Source organism: Schistocerca americana, chromosome 1, assembly GCF_021461395.2.
Source record: "Schistocerca americana isolate TAMUIC-IGC-003095 chromosome 1, iqSchAmer2.1, whole genome shotgun sequence".
NCBI classification, from domain to species: Eukaryota; Metazoa; Arthropoda; class Insecta; order Orthoptera; family Acrididae; genus Schistocerca; species Schistocerca americana.
In genome coordinates, this window is record NC_060119.1 from 364790192 (window position 1) to 364811154 (window position 20963).

Genomic DNA, 20963 nt, shown 5'->3' on the forward strand with positions numbered 1-20963 from the left:
CATTCGTCTTCTAACGTATTCCTTTACCAGTTCTTGTCATCGTTGCCTAATGCTCCCTCTGAAATTCTCAAAACCTTTGTTTCTCTCAACTTATTCAGGTCCTGTCTCCTTAATTTCCTACACTTTTGCAATGTGACAGTTTTATTCGTCGTATAATCTAATACAGAGTCTAAAAATAGCTATACTCTCACATCAGACTTAAAAATAGATTTCCATTCTCCGTAGCTTACGATGAAATTTGTCGACAATTCAAGGAACTTCCGGCCCCATTAAAAGCGTTATTTTCAATATACACATTTTTTCCGAGACGTTATCCTTGGATTAGATTAACACAATGCCTTCTAGCATAAGATATGACGGACTCAAGGCTATGTTGTAAGGCTGGAGGAGACTACCACACAGTAAGAGTCTGCTACACCTCCTTAATTGTATATCTACTAGTATTTAAAAAAACTCCAGATTTATTGTTATACTCAGTGAGGGTTAAAAACTGAAGGACATATTTGGTGCCCTGCAATAGTCTGTCAGTACTCTTATAACCATTACGTTCATTATATGTGCATCAGACCCATTCAGAGGTGGATGGAACATTGAAACTACTGCTGAAGAATGTTCCCCTCTGCTTCCTTTCTCTTATTTATCCGCACTCAAAATAACAAATTTATTCAGCAGACGAAAACTTTCTTAATATTCATAAGATACTTCAGCTACTGTAGATTCAAGGAGCAAACATCAACTGCTGTATGACATTCCATGAGTGGAATCTTTTTGTAGGGCGTGTATACTGAAAACACTAGCGTGAAAAAATGTAACATCTCTGTAGCTAGAAAAACTTAGTGTTAATAGGAACAAGAGTATTAGAAAGAAGGTAATATGCTAAGGTTAATAATATCATTGATCCGATAATGTAAATCTTAATCAGACTTCGCATAGGAACCTGCCCGATGACACAGGACCAAATCACACGCTAGGTAATCCAGTAGCATGGGTCGAAACTGGTGTGCCATTATCCACGGAACACCTTTTACTAAACTGTGTTCGATCCTGTGACAGGGGGAGCAGTGTTAGAACTTCTTAGAGATTTGCTGCAACTTACGTTACAAAGAAACTGGTGCAGAAAAGATTTTAAAATTTCGTTTGTCCGGTATACCGCTAAAACTTTTAGAAAGTAGATTTCTATATGTGTCTCAAGTGGTGATATATCGTTTTTCCTATGAAATAAAAAGATTACGGGAAAATCCTTTGCATGCCTCAAATAGAGAACCTACCTAACAATCCTCACTACAGAAGTACTTTCTGAAAGTGAACGTGGACATTAGAACAGAGGTATGAGGACAACAGGGTAAAGATCAGAAGACACACTCAGAGCTCCATCATATGCATCACGTCAGTGTTAGTACTCATATCGTTGTCAAAATGTTGCGCACCTGTTATGCTTGTCGCGTTAAACCTGGATAGTAGGCACCATATTTTAGACGTTTTGCCACCATCTCGAGTTCTCAGTTCCCCCATGTGTCCTGCGCAGCAGCAGCGATGGATGTATGAACATTAAAACGAACCACTTTGAGCGCCATGATGTTTTTCGTACATTCTGGCGTGGAGAGTGTTTTTTACAGATCTTCGACAGCTGGCAACACGTGCTATGCACGGAACGGCCTTGTTGGTGTTGTGTGTTTACGCGAGACCGCTTCGTACGTGACACCTGTGCTCACAACAGGTCTGGCTGCTCTTTGGGGACTGTTGTTTCCCCTAAGACAGACATTAGCGGAACCCATCTTTGTTAAGTTTACGTTCTCAGGGAGTACCTACCAGCCTCCTTACCGTAATATAAAAGCTACCGATTAAAATTAATAACAACCTCATAAGAACGTTAATTTTTTAATCGGGAGAAGGAACCTGTTGACCATAGCGGTTGATGTAGCACAATGAAACTTTGGGAAAAACGTGAGTGAAATTGTAGAACGGAGCAATCAGTAAATTTTTCTCGTTTTCGTAAATTATACGAAAGCTTTAGTAGTTTCAGTTCCAACAAAATCTGTGCTGATTTCATTGAGGTACAAAGTGTTGATTCAACATATTATACCCAATAAAACCATACATTTTCACAGCTTCCATTAGACATCATTTGGATAATGAGGAATTCAGAACTGATAGAGCAGCCAGGCAAGAAGGTTCCACAACATCAAAATATTTCTTAGCTGTCCTAGAGAGAGTTTCCAGATCTTTAAACTGGGCGATCGAAGATAGGATATGCTTCAGTGGAATATAATGAAGCCACCTCCTTTCCGTTATTCACATTGAACTGTTTGCCTGTAACTCAAATAAACTTTCCACGACGAATGCAAGAACTTAGCAGAGCAAGCTTAAAATAGGTCTGAAACGCAATGTCATTGTAACTAATACAACGTATAATTACATACACTGAAGAGCTAAAGAAACAGGTACACCTGCCTAATATCGTGTCAGGCCCCCGCTAGCTGTGCTGTGTGCAGTCTGTGGCTGGTTGGCATTGTTGGAATATTCGCTTGTGTAGTGCTGGGCAGCCGGATGGGAACAGCGTGTAGCGTTGCGCAGCTGCAGTTGAGCCACCACTTATATATATATATATATATATATATATATATATATATATATATATATATATATATATATATATATATGCACAGTCAGTGATTTTCATACAGAGCTCTACGTGGAGTTATCAACATAAAAACCTAAACAGCCTACTTACACCGTGATTATCAGGAATACGGTAAAATATCAAATCTCCGACATCACTGCGGTCGGAAAAAAGATCCTGCAGTAACGTGACCAACGACGACTGAGATTGCAGCAGATTTCAGCGCTGTGGCATCAGCGTGCGAACGAGTAAACGAAGCATCATTTATATGGGCTTTCGGAGCCGAGAGCCCACTCGTGTACTCATGATGACTGCACGACACAAAGCTTTACGCCTCGCCGGACCCTTCAACACCGACATTGGACTATTGGTGACTGCAAACACGTTGCCTGGTCGGACGAGTCTCATTTCAATGTCTATAGATCGGATGAACATGTACGGGTATAGAGACAACCTCGTGAATCCATTGACCCTGGATATCAGCAGAAGACTGTTTGAGCTGGTGGAGGCTCTGGTGTGGGACGTGTGAAGTTGTAATGATATGGGACCTCAGATATGTCTAGATACGACTCTGTCAGGTGACACATACGTAAGAATCCTGTCTGATCACCTGCTTCCATTCATGTGCATTGTGCATTCCGACGGACTTGGGCAATTCCAGCTGGACAATGCGACATCCCACACGTCCAGAATTGCTATAGAGTGACTCCAGGAACACTTTTGTGAGTTTGAACACTTCCGCTGGCCACCAAACTCCCCAGAAATGAACATTATTGAGAACATCTGGGATGCCTTGCAACGTGTTGTTCAGAAGTGATCCCCGCCCCGTCGTACTCTTACGGATTTATGGACAGCTCTGCAGGATTTATGGTGTCAGTTCCCTGTAGCGCTACTTCAAACATTAATCGAGTGCATGCCACGTCGTGTTGCGCCACTTCTGCGTGCTAGCGGGGGCCTGACACGATATTAGCCAGGTGTATCTGTTTCTTTAGCTCTTCAGTGTTTATATAAAGAAACAGAGGTAAGTGAGGTAAGAGATTCATGAAAGGTACAGGTTATTGTTAGTCAGGGCCATACTTTTGTGGGGATTATTGAAAGTCAGATTGCGTTGCTCTAAAAATATTGTGCGTCAGTTTAGTGACGATCAGAATAAGCAAAGAGAAAACTGCTTGAGTACGTTGAGTTTTGCTCAGCTGTTTGAAAATCAAATAACGTAGGAGTTTACCAACACAGTCATTCTTAATTTTCAAAGGGGACGTGTCAACGCTACACTCGTGAAATGGGTATACGAGAAAATCCCCACTTCATCGCTACCTCGAAGATGCTGTCCCATCCCTCATGTGCCCACTATAACACCCCTTTGAGACACACTTAAATCTTGGTAACCTGCCTTTGTAGCAGCAGTAACCGTTCTAACGACTGTGCCAGACACTTGCCTTGTATAGGCGTTGCCGACGGCAGCGCCGTATTCTGGTTGTATACGTATCTCGGTATTTGAATTCGCATGCCTATAACAGCGTCTTTGGCGGTTCGGTGTATATAAAACCAGCATATAGAAGAGAGAGTTGCACAAATTAACAAAGTAGTTGTGATAACAGTTGATGAACTTTTCGTATCATAGCAAAAGTAGGGGAGTAAAAGTGCCGAGGTGAAATTTTAGTAAGGTAAATGACGTGTTCAAAACCAAGCTCTCTTTGTTTCCGAAGCAGAAAGATTATACTCATAAACTGAGGGTGCTCAGTGAGCAATGTAGATATGAATGTTGGAAATTTTGGTTACTAGGAGACACAAGAAAACGAATAAATGAATCAGGTAAAAGAACAAAGTGGAGTGCAAGACGTAGCTCTGAATGTAATAAAAATAAAATGGGAGCTAGCCAGATGAATAGAGGTAGAACAAGGAATTTCGTTGTTGGATTGCAAGATATGAAACCGATATAGCGAAACGATCTGACAAGCGGTCGGTCGGCCAGAGTGACCGAGCGGTGCTAGGTGCTACAGTCTGGAACCGCGTGACCGCTACGGTCGCAGGTTCGAATCCTGCCTCGGGCATGGATGTGTATGATGTCCTTAGGTTAGTTAGGTTTAAGTAGTTCTAAGTTCTAAGGGACTGATGACCTCAGAAGTTTAAGTCCCGTAGTGCTCAGAGCCATTTGAACCATTTGATACAAGGTCTGTGAAACAGATATTGTAAATAAACATAATTGTCCATTACTTTCTATGTCTGTGAGTCCAAGAGATAGGTTAAAAACGTTTCCCAGTTTTAGCGGTTTAAAATTTTGAAATTAGTGTTTCGTTATTTCATCAGTCACTTGCGCAGTACTAGCTGATTCGGATATGTGGCCATTGTCAACTGGGAAAGTTTTGTTTACAAAGACAATATCTCTGAAGTGTGGAGGAAGTTCTATTTTTGACAAAATCCACATAAAAAATCTTTTCAACGTTGTTCGACGACGTGGGGTTGAGGAAGTTGTGTTAGTTCCCTATTTCATTGCTGTACCAGCACAATTTCTTGTTGAATCTGACAAAAAGTCTACAGCACAGTATGAATGGTCCGTAGCATCTGAGAATAGGTGTAACCACTGCCTAAGTCTTTCGAGCACACCTTGTGCGAGTCCATATGTATAATATTTTGTTTGTATATGAACGTCCCCGGTATTCAGGCTAGTAGTCGAAGTGGGCATCTAGGTCGGGTAATGTGTTTTGGGAGTGGTTGGCAAGTTTTTGCCGTGTCCTCAGAGTACAGCGGTGTTCTCGCGAGAGTGGCCTGCGGGCATCCGCCGCGACTCCGCGTCGTCTCGGCAGAGGCGGCGTTTTTGCGGGTGTGACGCAAGATCCTGGCCACGCTATTACCTGCAGGAAGCACTTATCGAAACAGCCATCTCCGTCTCCAGGAGACAACCTCGCTACGGCATGAACATAAGCAGGTCTTTCTTCAAACCGCTCGGCGTCTGTATCCACGTTCCACACCGTTTGCTAATATACCTGCTGTTGCCCCATAGCTGGAGCAGTTATTGGTACAGTGCGATAATTATCACAAGTATGAAGAAATCAGGACCGTAATCGCTTGAACTATTTCCTGTGCATTTCCTTACATTATTCACATAACTAGCGAATGTTTACAGCTTTCGTTTAATGAAACAAAATGGTTCAAATGGCTCTGAGCACTATGGGACTTAACATATTAGGTCATCAGTCCCCTAGTACTTAGAACTACATAAACCTAACTAATCTAAGGACATCACACACATCCATGCTCGAGGCAGGATTCGAACCTGCGACCGTAGCTGTCTTGCGGTTCCAGACTGAAGCGCCTAGAACCGCTCGGCCACTCCGGCCGGCTTAATGAAACACTATGAACTGAATTACCGGCTCAAATGGTTCAAATGGCTCTGAGCACTATGCGACTTAACTTCTAAGGTCATCAGTCGCCTAGAACTAAGAACTAATTAAACCTAACTAACATGAGTACATCACACACATCCATGGCCGAGGCAGGATTCGAACCTGCGACCGTAGCGGTCACGCGGTTCCAGACTGAAGCGCCTAGAACCGCACGGCCACATCGACCGGCCCGAATTACCGCGCAAGGTATAAGTGATATGCCGCCACTGAAAACTGGTGCAAAGACATATGCTCCATTAATTTAATCTCTGGTGGATGGCGTCGAACTGTTGAGCCACGCCGCTTCACACCCTCTGAAACGCTCCACGTGTTGAGCCAAAACTGTGGATACTATCACGAGGAACAAACAGTATACCCTGTCCTGATAAACCAGTACTAACTCTGATTTATAGTACACACTTCCCGTCCATGCAGTTGGGTAATTCTTCTGGAGGACTATACACACTCTAGTGTGTACAAAACAATACCTCTTTCAATTACTCTGCTTTTCAACTCACTTATGGCATTTCTAGAATGTTTACTAACCCAATTAGAAATAACATAACGTTAAAATAATTGCATAGGCTTCCGCTGCCAGTCAGTTAACGTGGGACTTTTCTGGGTATGGTATTGCGTCATATTGTCGTATTGTAAATAACTATCACTAATGAAATCAACGTTTGGGTAGACCCAGAAAGAGGCCACTGTAACCTCTGCCGAAACGCTGGTTTTACCAGTGATAGTCTTTTACAATATGACACGGCAATACACCCAGAAAACTTTCATGTTAACGGAACATTAGTATATCAAGTGAAACACAGTTGACGTTTAACGAATATGTAGTGATAAATGAAAATTTTTACCACGCTGGAATGAGAATCAGATTTCCCGTTTTTTTTTTTTTTTTTTTTTTTTCGAGCAGCAGTCATAGCATGCTTCCAGGCCTCACTGAAGTGTTCAGTGTTACTGTTTCTCAAGATTGATTTACGGCAGGTACTGCCAGATGTTCTTACTCGGGACAGACGGGACTAGGACCACTGGTGCAACATCCTATCTAACTGAATAGAAGTACGAGGTGCTTCAAGTAAGGTGTTTTCCTCTGCAACTTATAAAACAACTGAAAGGAATGTTTATTTAGATATGTAAACGTAAGAACAATGCTCTTTGTCCGGAATTATAAACATAGTTATCTTAGTCATTTACCACAAAACTACAGAACGAATTACAGTTTTTTCAATAGAACATTTTCCCTATCATGCAGCTACACTACTGACCATTAAAATTGCTGCACCACGAAGATGACGTGCTACAGACGCGAAATTTAACCGACAGAAAGGAGATGCTGTGATATGCAAACGATTAGCTTTTCAGAGCATTCACACAAAGTTGGCGCCGGTGGCGACACCTACAACGTGCTGACATGAGGGAAGTTTCCAACCGATTTCTCATACACAAACAGCAGCTGACCGGCGTTGCCTCGTGAAACGTTGTTGTGATGCCTCGTGTAAGGAGCAGAAATGCGTACCATCACGTTTCCGACTTTGATAAAATGTAGCCCATCGCGATTGCGGTTTATCGTATAGCGACATTGCTGCTCGCATTGGTCGAAATCCAATGACTGTTAGCAGAATATCGAATCCGTGGGACAGGAGGGTAATACGGAACGCCGTGCTGGATCCCAACGGCCTCGTATCACTAGCAGTCGAGATACAGGCATCTTATCCGCATGGCTGTAACGGATCGTGCAGCTACGTCTCAATCCCTGAGTCAACAGATGGGAACGTTTCTAAGACAATAACCATCTGCACGAACAGTTCGCCGACGTTTGCAGCAGCATGGACTATCAGATCGGAGATCGTGGCTGGGGTTACCCTTGACGCTGCATCACAGACAGGAGCGCCTGCGATGGTTTACTCAACGACGAACCTGGGTGCACGAATGGCAAAACGTAATTTTTTCGGATGAATCCAGGTTCTGTTTACAGCACCATGATGGTCGCATCCGTGTTTGGCGACATCGTGGTGAACGCACATTGGAAGTGTATATTCGTCATCGCCATACTGGTGTATCACCCGGCGTGATGGCATGGGGTGCCATTGGTTACACGTCTCGGTCACCTCTTATTCGCATTGACGGCACTTTTAACAGTGTACGTTACATTTCAGATGTGTTACGACCCGTTGCTCTACCCTTCATTCGATCCCTGGGAAACCCTACATTTCAGCAGGATAATGAACGACCGCATGTTGCAGGTCTTGTACGGGCCTTTCTGGATACAGAAAATGTTCGACTGCTGCCCTGGCCAGCACGATCTCCAGGTCTCTCACCAACTGAAAACGTCTGGTCAATGGTGGTCGAGCAACTGGCTCGTCACAATACGCCAGTCACTACTCGTGATGAACTGTGGTATCGTGTTGAAGCTGCATGGGCAGCTGTACCTGTACACGCCATCCAAGTTCTGTTTGACTCAATGCCTAGGCACATCAAGGCCATTATTACGGCCAGAGGTGGTTGTTCTGGGTACTGATATCTCAGGCTCTTTGCAGCCAAATTGCGCGAAAATGTAATCACATGTCAGTTTGTCCAATGAATACCCGTTTATCATCTGCATTTCTTCTTGGTGTAGCAATTTTAATGACCAGTAGTGTATGTATTTAATCCATGTACAAATCAGTCTAATCAGATTTCTATAACTTTTAGTTTGGTCGCTATAAACTTTATAAACATTCCGCAATCTAGCCGAACATGACTTCAGACTGTACACCGAGAAACCTTGTCTCTCCGTTACACAAATATCTTTAAGTCTACATCTAGTCCGCAGTTCGTTTAGAAAGCACTCTTACATACGAAATGTGGAAAATAGGCAGTTTTTGGAACACCTAGCTTAAATGAACACCCACACGAAGACAGGCAATTATGAACAGTATGTTGCATCTACCCGTAAAACTCTGAACGTATCTAGCTCCATGAATAAAAGTTATAGATATATAATTTAAATTAATTTGCACACAGTTAGTTCAAATACGTCAATTGCAAGGTATAAAAAACAATTTTATAATTAAAGAGTTATAACTTCTTTCTCCTGCTCTTGGAACAACCATACATATTAGGAAAATGGATGTATGCATATATGTATACACTGAGGTGACAGAAGATCATGGAATACCTCTGTTTTCCGGGTGTAATGCAGCAACACGACGTGGCATGGACTCAACAACTCGCTGTAAGTCCCCTGCAGAAATATTGAGCAATGCTGCCCTATAGCTGTCCATAATTCCGAATGCGTTGTCGATGTAGGATTTTATGCTCGAAAGGAGCTCTCGATCATGTCTCATAAATGTTCGAAAGGATTCATGTTGGATGATCTGCGTGGCCAAATCATTCGCTCGAATTGTCACGAATGTTCCTCAAACCAATCGTGAACAATTATGGCCCAGCGACATGGTGCATTGTCATCCCTAAAAATTCCATGATTGTTTGGGAACATGAAGTCTATGAATGGATGCAAATGGTCTCCAAGTACCCGAACATAACTGGAGGATCCAGCCCATTCCATTATCGAGTCACCACTAGTTTGCAGAATGCGTTGTTGTCGACTTGGGCCCATAGCATCGTGGGATCTACGCCGCACTCTAAACCTACCATCACCTCTTACCAATTGAAATCGGGACTCATCTGACCAGGCCACGGTGTTCCAGTAGTCTAGTGTCCAGCCTATGTGGTCACCAGACCAGGAGAGGCGCTGCAGGCGATGTCAAGCAGTTAGCAATGGTACTCGCGTCGGTCGTCTGCTTTCATAGAACGGCAGATTTCACCGCACTTTCTTAATGAATACGTTCTTCGTACATCCCTCATTGATTTCTGCAGTTGTTCCATGCAAGTATTGCTTGTCTGCCAGCACTGACAAGTCTACGCAAATGCCGCTGCTCTCGCTCGTTACGTGAAGACCATTGGCCACTGCGCCGTCTGTAGTGAGAGCCAATGCCTGAAATTTTCGATTATGTGCACGCTCTTGACACTGCGTATCTTGGACTATTGATTACCCTAACGATTTCTGAAAAGGGATGTCCCATGTGTCTAACTCTCCAACTACCATTCCCCGTTCAAAGTCCGTTAATTCTCATAGTGCGGCTGTAAATACATCGTAAACCATTTCACATGAATCACCTGAGTGCAAAAGACAGCTCCGTGAACAAGTTGTCTTTTTATACCTTGTATACGCGATACGGAAATTTGGAAATTTGTGGTAAGGTCTTATAGGATCAAACTGCTGAGTTCATCGGTCCCTAAGCCTACGTAGTACTTAATGTAACTTACGCTAATGACGACACACACATCCATGCCCGAGGGAGGACTCGACCTCCGACAGGGGGGAGGGGGGGGGGGGGGGGCGACCGTGACAAGGCGCCCAAGACCGCGCACCTACGCCGACACTACCGCCATCTGTACATGTGCATATTTCTATCCCATGACTTTGTTGCAACCCCAGTGCATATGTTTGTATGTTCCACATCTTCTCCTAAACTATTAAACTATTGGACCGATTTCAACAAAACGTTGTATACCTATCACTTACTGTCTGAAAACAATCGCAGTGAAGATAAGGAGCACCTACCTACCCAACGTGTTGGGGGGTCGGTGAAATAAGACGTGTAGTCCGCGACACGCAAATGACCAAATTAATTCATCCAATACATAGTTAGTCCCTTGGAACATGCTTTAGAGATAATTTCAAACCTTCAAGAAAGTTTTTGTCGCTGACAACCTCCACAAAATGATGAAGGGGGAAAGTTTGTCCCTTGTTATATTGTCGCTGCTCAGGCAGTAAAACTCCTGCATCAGGCATGACGTTTAAAATGATTATTTCTTCGCTGCTAAGTCGATCCGCAATTCATTTCACAGACAGTATTCACATGTGCCGCTGAATGTATCTACAAAATTACATCATTGTGCGACACATGGTTCAGGAGATATGACGTAGTGAACATTGGGCTGAATGGAAACGAAGGTGTAGGGCGAATTTCGCTAGAGATACAGGTGAAATATGTATGAAGTGAATTACATACGTCATGTAAAAGTGCGTATGTGGGCAAAGCCACGGGTAAAATATTCTCCTAAGCCCCTGAATTGTGTTTTTAAACTTGGTACTCTTATTACTCACTATCTGGAAAGAAATACAGTAGGGGTATGAACCAGCAATCTCGCATTGGGATAGGAGTGCTGACGTGGGCAGAGAGAGACTGACAGACAGGAAGACAGACAGAGAGCCAGAGAAGGGGAGGAAGTATTGGACAAACTGAAATGGCGAAAGAGGATATGGACACAGGCGGGAGGACGAATTGGACAGGGAGGGGGGATGAGGAAACTGACAGAGAAATGGAAGGGGAGATAGACAGAGAGAGAGAGAGGAGAAGTAACTTTAAAGAGAGAGTTGGAAGAAGCTGATGGAGAAAGAGAGGGTGGTGGGGGAAGAGCAAATGGACAGAGAGAGTCACAGGAGAGGTGGGCAGAAAGAGGAGGGACAAGGAGATGGGCTGGAAGACGCTGAAGGTGAACAGAGGAAAGGGAAAGGCTGAAGTGGGCTAATAGATTTGTTATAAACTAATAACTAAACAAAGAATGATCATAAATCCGCAGAGAGACTCAAATTTGTTACGCTTATTTATTGAATTACAGAGACTGAACAAAAATAAGGAGACACCGCGAAAAATGGATGCTGGAACATAAATGCAGATGCAAGCCAAACCTGCAGGTTCCGCTGTTTATTTGATCACGAACGGTATGTCTGCAATATCCTCAATACGTTGCAGGTGTCAGTCGTCGTTAGAGCAGTGTTCTGTGTAGTTGTGAGTGCATTATGTCGGAGCTAAGTGAATTCGAACGTGGGCAAATTGTGGGTCCTCGTATGGTGAGTGCTAATCAGGGGAGCCAAAATGTTTGGTGTTTCGTTGGGCACCGTGCCGAAGATTTTACCGCATTCGAGGAAAGCGAAAACACGTCTTCCTCCTAAGTCACAACGTGGATGAAGCTGTGTGTCGAGTGATTGTGGCAGACGGTTATTGAAGAGGGTTGTGACGAACAATACGAGAACGACAGCTGCAAAAGTCACTGCACAACTGAATTTAGGTCTTACGAACACTGTCAGCACTAAAACAATACGAAATGGCTCCATAATCAGGAAACTGCAGAGCGAGTAGGAATTACAAAACAACTCGTCTGTGATGTCAATGCCCGTAACAGAAAAACGTGGCGCCGAAGCCATGAAACCTGGACGATGGAGCAATGGAAGAAAGTAATTTGATCGTATGAGTAGTGTTACACACTTTCAAACCTCTGGCCGAGTTTACGTCCCAAGTCCTAACCATGACGCCGGTTCGGTGATGATTTGGCCAGTTATATCGTTGTACTCCATGGACCTCATGGTTACTCTGCAAAGTCGCAATACTGTCAAGAGTTATGTGACCGTTTTGGTTGATGAGGTCCATCCCACAATACAACGTTTGTACCGTAATAGCGATGCTGTGTTCCAAAGCGACGTGACCTCTGTTCACACAGCAAACATCGTCCACGACTGGTTTTTTGAGCATTACGATGACTTGTTGCAGCTACCCAAGGCCACCAGAGTCACCAGACCTCTATATTATGTAACCTTTGTCGCCTTCTTTAGAGAGAAGGGTGCTTGGTCGCCATCGACTTCTAAAGTATCCCGTTAGGGGTAAAGCGTGCACAAGAAGAGAAATACGCCCGGGTAGCCAGAAACAACAGAACATTATTACTACAGAGAAATATATAAGAACGTGGGCAACAGAAAACAGTTTCATGATGAAGGCAACGTAAAGATCATCCTGATCTTATGAAAGAAACTCGTAAATACGACAGAGTTCTTGAAAGCGCAAACTGAGCACCTAGCGTGTCACTATTGATAATCAATGCTGTAGGCAGGGTCGGTGTAGACTGCACTAATAATATCCAAGGTCCCGATAACATACGCTGTACTTGGAGGAATAAGATCGCGGCACTTCCGAAGTAGAACGTCGATGTCCAGGCACGGGCTCGCACTGGCTAGCGAAGGCTGGGTGGTGTTCTATGAAGACCGCGCGGTGGAGGAACACAGGGCAGTTGTCTGGTGTCCCGTGGCTCGCGGATGTAAGCTAGTCCCGGCCTTATTCAGCGCCCTCAATACTGTGCGTCAATGATGGGGCCGCGCTGACTTGCAGGCAACCCGCAGCACTCTGTAGTGTGACGTGTAGCTGGGCCATGAGGCGCCATCAATACGCTACACACCTGTCACCGTTACCTGAACTTTCCACTGTTTTGCAGGAAGAATGGTATAAGATCTCTTTAAAACCATACAGGACCTGTATTTATCAATTCTGAGGCGAAATGAACGTTACTTTAATGCCAACACTTTCTCTACACTATATTAGGTATGATAATGTGTAGTGTTTTCGGTATTTTCATATTTTGTCCATCTCCTGTTAATATTCTATTCACTTATGACAATGCTTGACCAAAAAAGTGAAGCACCCACAAGGAAGAGGGGGGGGGAGGAGGGGAAAACTTCACAGGTTGAGAGGCTATGTGATTTTATTTCAGTGATCACAGTATCGAGTGAAATTTACAAAGAACTGGGCAGTACGAGACGACATATCAATACGACGCTGCAGAACCTCTGGCATGGATTCATGCACTGAATCGATTGCGAAGGGTTCCACACAGCCATTGTACCTTCTCCTGAGGCAAACTGGCACACAAATGTTACAATTGATCCATTATATTCTTGATACTAGCCCTGGGTAGAGTTGACGACCGAGCTGGTCCCACAGATGTTCTGTCGGGGACAGATCTGGGGATCTTGACAGCCACGGGAGTACCTCATCAGCACGCAGACAGTTAACAGAGATGCGTACCATATGCGGACTTGGATTGTGTTGAAAAATGGTTCGACTATATACTGTCACATGGTAGCTAACACATGAGGAAGCAGGATGTCCTTGGCTGACCGTTGTGCCGTCAGCGTTCCTCCAGTCACTACCTACCACAACCTGAAGTCATACCTGATGGCTGCCCACACCATGACACCAGAAGCAGTGCCGACGTCCAAATATTGGAAGAATATTGTAACATTTGTAAGCCAGTTTGCCTCAGGAGAAGGTACAATGGCTGTGTGGCACCCTTCGCAATCGATTCAGTGCATGCATCCATGCCAGAGGATCTGCAACGTCGTATTGATATGTCGTCTCGTACTGCCCAGTTCTTTGTAAATTTCACTCGATACTGTGATCACTAAAATAAAATCACATAGCCTCTCAACCTGTGAAGTTTTCCCCTCCTCCCCCCCACCCCTCTTCCTTGTGGGTGCTTCACTATACTCGCCGATGATGGTCATCCGGGGTATGGAAGAATCGTGTTTCATCACTGGGCAAACGCGACGTTATTCATCAGCAGTTCATGCTCGCCCGTCACTGTGTAACGATGCTATATTCTTGAACGTTACTTAAATAACCTTAACTTGGCCTGGAGTTTATTTGATGGGTGAAAATAACAGTTTCTAACTTCATAAAATTTATTGACAACTGAGCTGCATACTCGTCACGTTAACAAAGCACTGACTGACATACTTCACTGATCTCTTTGACTGACAGAACAACAACTCAGCAACTAACTCCCAAAAACTGACCTGCTGGCAGCAACGCGGCTTTGCTTTGTATAGAATTTTAATAATGAATTACAAAAAAAATCCATTATTAAATTTGTACAAATTCAATGTTACACTTAAAATTTACAAAACGTAAAGAAACTGATGTTACAGCTGAATAAGGTAAAAAATACAATATTAATTGGTGTAATTCCTATAGCATCATCACTATTTTTAAATATGAAAATCGATCTGAACTTTAATTACAATAATGTCTCTTGTATTATTTTAGTTACGTAATTAATTATAGTTTGGATTTTGTTACTAACATTCAATGACATTACAAATCTTGTACTTTATCCGACTGCATACGAGAAAGCTACAAATAACGCCTCAAATTCTGAAAATTGGAAAATTGTGTGATGTAGGAAAATTGAAGAGTTAATTATAAATGCAGTTACAAAGAATATTAATTGCAGAGGAGGACATAAAAATAGATAACAAATGAAAATACATCGCTTGGTAATAACATTTAAGCTGTTTCTAAAGATAAAGATGTTTTCTGTGTTTACTCGTTATTCAGTTCTAATTGTGGTAATTAGAGGCGCCAGCATTTCCACGGCCTTTTTACATTTGTTACTAAATATCTGTTACTTCAAATTCGCCACTAGGGTTTTAATTTTGTTAAAGACAACAATCCCATGACAAACATGATAATATACGTTTTTCCAGAACTTTCTATATGCTTTCACAATGAATATCAAGTGTTTTAATAAATTGGACAGAATGATATATATAAAGACACACATACAAGGCCTTTGGGAGCACTAAAAAAAAGGTAGTTCAGACATTTCATTAGAGTTTTGGGGAAGGCTGTATCGTTATAACGGGACACGTCTAACCGCAGGCGTTTGTACTGTGATGTTAACGAGAGCCTACGTGCACAATCCCCCAGTGCGGTTGCTGATACTCTCCCACCAACAGTGCTGTATGATACAGAACATTGCAGGAAGTCCATTACTTGTCCTTGGAAGGCAGGCGCAAATGTGATGCACTGACAATGTGCTTGGTGGACAACATGTCGATCGATCCTTTTGGTTGTCAGACAGGGTCGATAGAAAGCTTGACGACGAGTATGCCTCTCCTCAAGTTCACATGCATTCGAACATCGAGCCACTGTCACACCGAATATCCGAGAAATCTGGATATTGAATGATTGTACCAGCCGGCAGAATGAAGGTCCACAGTGAGACCTCTTTCAAACTCTGTTACGTTCTGATAACGCTCTCTCACACAAAGACGTGACATCTGTGTCCTACACTGTGGTCAGCATCTAACGCTGTTCACGCCCGATATATACCTTACCATGCCTGGCAACAACATTAAACGCAAACAAGACTAGTTCACTACGGTGGCCGTTCTATCTGTCACAGATAACTGCAACTATAAGTATTTACATGCTCTCTTTCAAATTCTGAAGGTGGCAGGGGTAAAATATAGGGAGCGAAAGGCTATTTACAATTTGTATAGAAACCAAATGGCAGTTATAAGAGTCGAGGGGCATGAAAGGGAAGCAGTGGTTGGGAAGGGAGTGAGACAGCACTGTAGCCTTTCCCCGATGTTATTCAATCTGTATATTGAGCAAGCAGTGAAGGAAACAAAAGAAAAATTCGGAGTAGGTATTAAAATTCATGGAGAAGAAATAAAAACTTTGAGGTTCGCCGATGACATTGTAATTCTGTCAGAGACAGCAAAGGACTTGGAAGAGCAGTTGAACGGAATGGATAGTGTCTTGAAAGGAGGATATAAGATGAACATCAACAAAAGCAAAACGAGGATAATGGAATGTAGTCGAATTAAGTTGGGTAATGCAGATGGAATTAGATTAGGAAATGAGACACTTAAAGTAGTAAAGGAGTTTTGCTATTTGGGGAGCAAAATAAGTGATGATGGTCGAAGTAGAGAGGATATAAAATCTAGACTGGCAATGGCAAGGAAATCGTTTCTGAAGAAGAGAAATTTGTTGACATCGAGTATAGATGTGTCAGGAAGTCGTTTCTGAAAGTATTTGTATGGAGTGTTGCCATGTATGGAAGTGAAACATGGACGATAAATAATTTAGACAAGAAGAGAATAGAAGCTTTCGAAATGTGGTGCTACAGAAGAATGCTGAAGATTAGATGGGTAAATCACATAACTAGTGAGGAGTTATTGAATAGAATTGGAGAGAAGAGAAGTTTGTGGCACAACTTGACTAGAAGAAGGGACCGGTTGGTAGGACATGTTCTGAGGCATCAAGGGATCACCAATTTAGTATTGGAGGGCAGCGTGGAGGGTAAATGTCGTAGAGGGAGACCAAGAGATGAATACACTAAGCAGATTCAGAAGGATGAAGGTTGCGGTAGGTACTGGGAGATGAAGAAGCTTGCACAGGATAGAGTAGCATGGAGAGCTGCATCAAACCAGTCTCAGGACTGAAGACCACAACAACAACAACAAGCATTTACATACCCGCCGATGTGTGTAGGTGTAGGTGTACGAAGTTACGTTGGCATCTGACTACGTCTTCTTAGTGCACTTTTTTGTCAGGCGGTGTATTTTGTAAATCACAGAGAAAAATGCGTTATCTGAAACACACTGTATATCCCTTGCGACTGGGTAAGCCACAGTCGCCCACCAGCTCAATTCCCCAGTTGTGCTACTGCAACACACTCACCGGGAAGGCCTCTGGTAGCAGTGTTAGGAGGCCATCCGTGGGAACATCCGTGACAATGGAAGTCTGAGTGGAGGCTGGCTCAGATCGGCTAATGGTTTCAGAGCCACGAGAAGGGTTTCCAACCAAATAAACTGATTAGATTTTCAGTTTGAACTAATACAGAAAGTTGTTTTTAATTATTCAAGCAATATAGCCAAATAATTGAAATAGGCGCACGAAAGTCTCCGCTGAGAGAGGAGGAAGAATTCAATAAATAAATAAATAAAATTATTAAGCCGACTGCTCCCGATAAGCAAGAAGTCAGAGCACGAGCACCGCCCCGGTAAAAATTTTCGGTTGTCACCACATACGAGAATTCATTATACTGCGTGGTCAGCATGTCTGATATGTTTGCACCGATATATCACCCCATTACATCTTTACTGATATCACCCTCACTCATCCATTCGTTTCCTATCAGCTCACTTCATTCATTTCATATGGTTTTTAGGGACTCATAGTTTTAATGCTTAGTACATCGTCCTTACGAAATGGCATCCTTTTCCATTTGTCTTTCACCACTTACCTCCCGATAAAAGTTTCTTTCTCGAATTTCAGACACTACGAATTTGACACAGGCTGCAAAACGTAAAGTATCAGTAGTGTATATTAAGGATAACAGTCTGATTACCGCAGACTGCTGTTGTATTATGTTTTTCTTGTGCAGCCTCTTGCTTGTCAACCATGTGCAGGCTTGTGCGTCGAGGTGAGCAACAAGCTGGACTTTTGGGAGGAAGAGGAGACGGACACGCACGAGAACGAAGTGGAGCATCGTCCCCCGCCGCTGACCGTCGTCGACGTGCACGTCATCGTGGCTAACGGCAGCGCCGGCAGCACCGAGAAGCACCGAGACGTGCCCGTCTACGTGCCCGTGGAACTCGTCACTCCCAAGCCAGCCACCTCCCGCCCGGTAAGTTGTCTCGGCACGTCGCATACCTATGAATCTTTGACTACGAATTTTATTTCGAAAACAATAACGAATGTCTTAGTCGGAAGTAACAATAAGAAAATAATATTTGCCGCCTTTCAGAAGATGACTGCGCAAAACCTACAAGACATACAATAGTGGACAGAGCGTCCCTCCAAGCTCATAACTCCACTACAGGTGCTCAGTATGAGGCCGGCCGGTGTGGCCGTGCGGTTCTAAGCGCTTCAGTTTGGAACCGCGTGACCGCTACGGTCGCAGGTTCGAATCCTGTCTCGGGCATGGATGTGCGTGATGTCCTTAGGTTAGTTAGGTTTACGTAGTTCTAAGTTCTAGGGGACTGATGACCACAGATGTTAAGTCCCATAGTGCTCAGAGGCATTTGAACTCAGTATGAGCTTCAATTGTGATGTGGCAAGCGTCAATTCGTGAGTGCAAGTCGTTGACGCGAATACAGCCCGCTTTGCTAACCTAGTGATTGGGCTGCCTTTCTGTAGGTGCGAACTAATTCCAAGTGACAATACGGTGACGAGGATTAACAATGAAACTTGAGGGCAGCACAGCCTACAGGCGTAATCTGTATTTCTAAGAATCCTGTAAACCATTAGCAGGCTTCTCTTTATCAGTGGGACAGTGATACATAACAAGAGCATGAAACAAACTGCATCTGATAATATATAACATATAGTACTTAAGTTTTTTTAAAAGTCTTTGCTCTTCCCGCCAAGAAGTGGTGCAAAACTCACAACAGATTTCTGAATCTTCACAAGAGAATAATAATCTAATCAAAATATAATTAAAAAAAAAACCACCACACTTGGCGCCCGAATAGCAAAGACTTCTCAAAAAACTGAAGTACTGTATGTCATATTTTATATGTCAGCTGAAATCGTTTGCAGAAGGCGTAGCGTTCTCAAGATCAAGAACAGAGATCGCATTGCCACTTAATTTATATGTGCCGTGATCATGTTCGATCACGACCGGATATGAGACATAGCAACTACGAACAGAGAAACCTAAGGGACGAGACAGAGCTGGAAATTTTATTTACTATACTACACCACACATTAAAAGAAGTTGGATTTAAATCACAAACAAGGTAAATAGCAATGCGCCTTCTGCCTTCACTACGACGTTTGCCGACATGCAGTCGGTCCCTGGTAGCTGTATGAAAACTATAAAAACACCGTTATTTCTGTTGCTATTAATAGGGGATGGATAGCACAGAAATACTTTAAGTAATAAGCAGGCACTGCTGCATTTGAGAGCACAACAAATTATTTAATTACCTTAGTCAGTATTGCTAACAATAGGCTAAGTAAAATTTCAGTTTTCTATTTTTCTGGCTGTTTCCTTAAATAAAGTCCTTTAACATCTTCGATATTTCATCTTAGATGCACACATACTGATTGTCTCAAACCTATGATGGCATACATATGTCCCGTTTGTAGTATTGCTAAACGATTAAAACAAGTGCCACAGACAGAGATTCGTGTGGCAGTGTCTCTAATGTCTTCTATAAAAATTACTTCGAACAGGTAAAGAACTGATTCTTGAGGGTACTGCCTTAGACCTTCTAGTAACTAACACACCCAAGCTAGTCGAATCCATTAATGCAGAAGAAGGCTTTACTGAACATATGGCTGCCATAGAATTATCGACTACCGGTGTTATAAGGAATGTTACCAAGGATAGGAAATATGCTTGCGTAAAAAGTGAGATAGGAAACAAATTGAAAATTATATGAGTAATCAATATCAAATTTTCAGCTCTGAGGACGAAGATGAGCAAACATGGACGACATTCGGACATGTCCGAAAGAACAGACACCATTGATGACCTGCAGCCTTCTAGAGCTAAATTAGAATTGTATATTAATACCTTCAGCTGCTGACGGGCGTTGATATATAGCAACGGGGACAGGTGGAAATGTGTGCCATAACAGGGACTCGGACCCGGGATCTTCTGCCTACATGGCAGACGGTCTATCCAGCTGAGCCACCTAGGGCACAAAGGATATTGCGACTGCAGGGACTATCTCGCGCACGCCTCCCGTGAGACCCATATTCTCACCTTGTATGTCCACACGTTACATTCGTAGAGTCCTACCGGAACACACTCATTACTCGTGGAAGACATTCTTACCAAGTCCCGTAAGAGTTCGGGAAATATGTGTGCATCCGCACAGAAGAAGAATATCATGGCCGGTATTGCCAGAACTATATACTTATATGGATATGGTGTCTCTTCTTTCGGACATGTCGGATAGAGCGTCTGCCATGTAAGCAGGAGATCCCGGGTTCGAGTCCTGGTCGAGACACACGTTCTCACCTGTTCCCATTTATATATATCAACGCCAGTCAGCAGCTGAAGGTATTAATGTATAATTCTAATTCCTCCTTATATTCAAGTCGAAGAGATCTTTGAAAAATTAAGCTGATTCGTGTGTTATATTGCTGATTACGTTTACATATACTTATAGCTTGACGTCTTCTTTGCATTCATAAACATTTTACCTTACCTGTTATTACTTTTCTGTTGTAATAAAAGAGAACAACCTGGGCTAAGCCAAGAACACGCAGAACTCATGTACCATGCGACAGGAACCGTCAAGAACTGCGGAGATTGGTTCTAAAAAATCG

The 20963-nt window shown here is 43.1% G+C and overlaps 1 protein-coding gene across 2 annotated transcripts in view; it reads left to right on the forward strand.

The window, feature by feature from the left end:
• The window catches only part of LOC124622804 (leucine-rich repeat extensin-like protein 5), a 64067-nt gene that overhangs the window by 11307 nt on the left and 31797 nt on the right, over positions 1-20963 (forward strand). For both annotated transcript variants that reach the window (XM_047148598.1, XM_047148606.1), the window contains exon 2: positions 18089-18306. In XM_047148598.1, coding sequence (XP_047004554.1) covers positions 18089-18306 — 218 coding nt within the window. The remainder of the gene's footprint in view (positions 1-18088; positions 18307-20963) is intronic.